Below are 5445 nucleotides of genomic sequence, written 5' to 3'. Positions count from 1 at the left end.
AACTCAGCAAGAAAGGACTTCGCATGGGGACACTGAGGTCGAGGCCACAAGGGAGAATGAGACTGATGATGGCCCAGACTTGTCTCACTCTGCTGTCCCAGGAGGCTCAGTGGGGAGGACTCCATCTCAGGGGTAGAGACATTGGAACCACATACGGAGATGATCCAGGTGCTGTGGAAACTCAGATGGGAGGGGATGCTTGGGGAGTCCTGGATTCAGGCAGAGGATGGTCCAGATAGATGTAACCATCAGGGTAAAGCAAGTAGATGCCAGTATTCCCAGAACTTCAGAGTCTGAAGCATGAGAATCATGAACTCAAGGTCACTACAATATTAGACCCTACAACAAAACCGAGCCAAGCCAAACCAAACCTAACAGAATGCAATTGCTAAGTCTAGAGTCACAGAAGGGCTGTTCTCTCTGAAGCTGCCTACCCCAACTTGGCCCAACCTGTCTTCCACCAGCTGAAGTTCTGAGACTGGTGATGTCAGTGTGCCTGTGGCAAAGCTGGGAGAAAGGAGGGGGTCTGGGCCTCGGATGGCATTGAGGACAGGTCTTGGGTGTTTCCAGGGGAGCCTGGCAGGAGTGTGGCAGAGGTTTAGAACCATCTAGAAGTAGGGATAGTGATCAGACTCTAGCCTCGGTCTAAGAGTTTCTTGTATGTTAAACTTGCAAAAAAAAATGCTATGAACATTCAAGTTTACCCACTTGCCTGTTTTAGTTAACATATTCTATGCTGGGTAGTGGTGATGCACACCTTTAATCCCAGCACTCAGGAGGCAGAGGCAGGTAGATCTCTGTGAGTTTGAGGTCAGCCTGGTCTACAAGAGCAGTTCTAGGAGAGGCTCCAAAGGCTACAGAGAAACCCTGTTTCAAAAAAAATAAATAAAGTAAAAAACAAAACAAAAACCAAACCAAACAAACAGAACACATAAAAACAAGCAAGCAAGCAAACAAACAAACAACCCCATTCTGTACCATTTATTTAAATATTATTTCATTCATCATGGTAAACTAGCTCACTTTTCCTTTCAACAAGCATATTTGTGGAGGAAATTCTATATTACTACAGAAAAAGAGGAAAGTGAGTATCAGTTGTAGTTCACAGAAGGCAAGGAGGCAGGCATGTTTAACTTGATGCTGATGCTGCCTTCAGGTTCTCAGCCAAGGTAGGCTTTGGTTTGATTGGCCAGGATGATTGACAGGTGTGGAGGCTGCTAAGGGGACCATAGTGCTGATGACGATTTCTTTCTTTGAGAATCAGGAGATGGCAGATAGAAAAGGAAATGCTCTTCTTATCATGTGATCAGCGTTTTGCTGTTGTCGTGACAGGATCTTGCTATGTATACCAGGCGGGTCTCCAACTTGCAATTCTACTGCCCCAGTGCCCGGACTGCTCTGCCCAGAAGCATCTCTCAAATGCTACTCTTTACATTCCTACCACCCGGAGACCCTCTTCCAGACCCTTGCAGGGAAGAGCCTTGAACCCCTCAGCCACACCTCCAAGGCTTCAGGCCCTTGTCGACCCTCGTGAGCTTTCTTCCTGTTTTCAGTTTTCTTCCAGCCCTGGGCATCCATCTAAAATGACCGTTCTTTCTCTTTCATCCTGTTTTTATTGGGATCCACTTTGACCAGGCATGGGGTCTGGGCACTGGGTAATGTGCAAGATGAGCAGGTACAGGCTTAGAGAAGCCCCTGCTGAGGTCAGGGAGGGGAGGAATTCTTGCTGCAGTGGGGCGGTGCAGCTAGTGGTAGAGGGACTAAGATGCAAGGTGGAAGCCCAGAACTGGACAAAGGATGAACTAAGGGGGAATTCAGAGGGGCAGAGGGGGAGAGCTCAGGAGGAGGAGGCACACAGGTTTGCTTAAGGAAGCTTCCTGGAAGAGGAGGCACACTGATTTGTTCAGGGAGACTTCCTGGAAGAGGAGGCACACAAGTTTGCTTAGGGAGGCTTCTTTGAAGAGGAGGCACACAGGTTTGCTGACTAGAGAAGCTATGAAAGAATATTTCAGTGGGAAAGGAACTGCAGGAGTTTGAGGGTCATTCAGGTAGCATCACATAGGGGAGAAATAGGACAATGATTCAAAGACTGGGGACTGGCCTTGAATACCAGGAGCACGGATCTTGTCCTAAGAGTGCAGAGAAATCAGAGGAGACACATGTTAGAAGGGTCATCTCAGGGGCAGCTCAAGAGGCCGAGGGGTCTGACAAGATGGCTCGGAGTCAAAGGCACTTGTTGCACAAACCTGGAGGGCTGAGCTTGAACCTCAGGACCGGAGTGAGTGTGAAGGAGAACCCACTCCATGGTCATCGTCCATCTTGTGTGCTACGGCAGGTGCACCTCCCCCATCAGAACACACACATTGATTTAAAGATTTTAAAAAAGGTCAAGGGGCAAGAGAGGAGCAAGAAGGGCTGTTTGAAATGACCTCTCAGGGCCGAGGGAGGGCAGCAGTGTAGGGACTGAAGGGGTTGAATGATCAGAAGCAGTCTGGTCTTTCTTGAGCCTTTCTCATGCCTCCTCTCCTGGGATGGGCAAATCATGTTTTGGAGGAGAGAACAGAGGCTCAGCATGAGAAAGCAAGCCAGGGAGCAGGGTCTGGACTGTGCCCCAGTGATCTGGCAGCAGGACCCATAGCCCTTTGCAATCTCTTTTGGCACGGGTGACCAGAATAAGCATGAGGTTCTATCAGGAGTAAGAGAGAGTCACAGCCTGGTATCCTGCCACCCCCGGACTGAGAGTAAGGCAGGCACCCAGACAAGGGCAAGTCTACACTCACTGTAGGGCTCTTCAAAAGCAGCAGTTCAGAGGCTAGGGAGAAGGTTCAGGGGCAAGGTGCTTGTCATGCAAGGACAAGACCCAAGTTTGATTGCCAGTATCTACGTAGAAAGCTGGGCAGAGCACTGTAATCCCACACAGTGCACTGCAATACCAGTACTGGGGAGGCAGAGAGAGAAGGATCCCTGTGGCTTGGTGGTTTTGATGAATCAGTGAGCTCCAGGGTTAGTGAGAGACCCTGCCTCCAAAAATAAGGTGGGAAGTGACAACTCTGGCTTCCATATTTGTAGATACACATGTGTACACAAATGCGTCTCTCTCTCTCTCTCTCTCTCTCTCTCTCTCTCTCTCTCTCTCTCTCTCTCTCTCTCTCACACACACACACACACACACACACACACACACACACACACACGAGGTCAGAGAGGCAGACAGGCCAGGCCCATCATGCTCCTACTATAGTAAAAATACTACTATATAGTACATATTGTTATAGCAATAGCAGGGCTGTGTTTATTGGATTTTCTGTCTTCTCACAGTCTTCCATGTGAATGCTACATGCTGTTCTGGAACCCTGAAGGAGGCACAGCTGTGCACCCACCTCCATCTTTCGGCCACAGCACCATCCCAGCAAACAGGCATGTCCTAAGAGCAGAGCCCTATTTCTCCTGTCAGCCTAAAGGATGCTGACAACTGGGTTTCCCATCAGATAGGGGTTTCACTAGGGCAGGTGCTGGCTTTTGATCATCCTGGCAGCTCCCTGTGACCAGGGTCTGCACTTTTCCTAGCCTTCACAGTAACTTCTATACCAGGGTCGCAGCTCAACCCATGGTGGTGACCACCAGGTATGGGCAGAGTGAGTTTAGACAGTGACCATCAACCTTGAGTTTTGCTCTTAGAAACTGAGACGGCTGAGTCTTAGACCTGTTGTCAAGGTCAGCCAGACACCAGACTGTAGGATATAGGTCACCCCCTCAGCAATAGGGCTGATTTATAGTGCCCTTGACAGCCTAATATCATCAAATTACCCCACACAATGGAGAGAGGCTGGGCTGCTGACGGGCAGTCACCAAGGGACGCAGAGCCTGGGGCTTCCCTACTGCTCCCATACCCTAGACCTTCTCTGAGTCTATTGATGGGGGGAAGCTGGCACAGAGTGAGGGCACACCCAGGCGTGCCACCTTTAGCAGGGGCTATAAGTAGGCAACTCTAGGAATGGCTCAGTACCCAGCAACCTCGAGACCGTTTTCTGCTTACGTACTCTGGCAGGCAGCATCATGAGTTGCAGACAGATCTCCTCATCGTTCTGGAGTCGCAACAGCAGCAGCGGTGGCGGCTGCGGCGGTGGAGGAAGCAAAGGGGGTAGCGGAGGCAGCATGCGGTCTTCGTTCAGTCGCTCCTCCAGGGCTGGTGGAGGAGGGGGCCGCTTTAGCTCTTCCAGTGGCTTTGGTGGAGGTGGCCTTTTGGCCTATGGCAGTGGAGGTGGTGGCAGTTTTGGCTCCAGCTATGGTGGAGGATCTGGAGGGGGCTTTAGTGCAGGGAGTTCCTGCAGTATGTTTGGGGGAGGTTCTAAGGGCTTTGGTGGTGGCTTTGGTGGTGGTTCTGGAGGTGGCTTCGGTGGTGGTTCTGGAGGTGGCTTCGGTGGTGGTTCTGGAGGTGGCTTCGGTGGTGGTTCTGGAGGTGGCTTTGGTGGTGGCTCTGGAGGTAGCTTTGGTGGTGGCTTTGGTGGTGGCTCTGGAGGTAGCTTTGGTGGAGGCTTTGGTGGTGGCTCTGGAGGTGGTGAAGGTGGTATTCTGAATACCAACGAGAAGGTCGTCATGCAGAACCTCAATTCCCGTCTGGCCTCCTACATGGATAAAGTACAGGAACTGGAGGAGGCCAACACCTCCCTGGAGAGACAGATCCAGGAATGGTATTCAAAGAAGGGCTCCAGAATCTTCCAGAAGGACTACTCTCATTTCTACGACACTATCGAAGACCTGAAGGACAGGGTATGTACACAGATAAAATCTCTGTCTCTCCTTCCTTCCCTCTCTTTTTCAACCTCTCTCACGACAAGGTAAGAGGGTAGAGTCCAAGCAAAGCCATTCCAGGGAATCAGTCACCCTTTAGAAGCCACACTTTCATTGCAAGCAAATTTATGTTTGGTTGCTAAGCTCTTAGGGGCTTGGAGTTGGATTTGAACTCTGGTATTTCATTTTGAGTTTGGGCAGAGCAGGGAGGAAGTTTGAACTAACCGAGACTGGGACCTGATTGGAGCTTTCTTTGACTTGGTTTTGAGTCAGGCTTATCTTCCATTTCTCATTTGTCTTGGGCTCTGAGGAGTCCTTCTTAATCTTTTCTGGTGCTTAGGTCTCAGGTATGCAGGCTGGTTGATCAGTGATGGAGAGAATTGCTGGTTGTGAGGATGATATCCATCCATCCATCCATCCATCCATCCATCCATCCATCCATCCATCCATCCAAACAATTGCACACCCACTTCTTCATCCACTAACTTAAATGGGTGGCTACCCTCTGTGTTGCACTGAGCAGCCATAGATGCAGCCTACGCTCAGTCTCCACCCTACAGGAGTTCACCATTGGGTTCCTTACTGCTCTTTCATCCTTGTATTTCTGGCAGCAGTAATCCTTTTTTTTTTTTTTTTTTTTTTTTTTTTTTTTTT

At 49.9% G+C, this 5445-nt stretch overlaps 1 protein-coding gene across 1 annotated transcript in view; it reads left to right on the top strand.

The window, feature by feature from the left end:
• The first annotated feature begins 4056 nt into the window (after positions 1 to 4056).
• Positions 4057 to 5445, top strand: part of LOC126510267 (keratin, type I cytoskeletal 19) — a 47892-nt gene continuing 46503 nt past the window's right edge. The window contains exon 1 of the mRNA XM_050156768.1: positions 4057 to 4770. Within this exon, the coding sequence (XP_050012725.1) occupies positions 4057 to 4770 (714 nt within the window). The remainder of the gene's footprint in view (positions 4771 to 5445) is intronic.

Source organism: Alexandromys fortis, unplaced genomic scaffold (assembly GCF_014885135.2).
Source record: "Alexandromys fortis isolate MF-2015 unplaced genomic scaffold, M_Fortis_MF-2015_v1.1 scaffold_31, whole genome shotgun sequence".
Taxonomy (NCBI): domain Eukaryota; kingdom Metazoa; phylum Chordata; class Mammalia; order Rodentia; family Cricetidae; genus Alexandromys; species Alexandromys fortis.
This window is presented reverse-complemented; position numbering and strand designations above follow the sequence as displayed.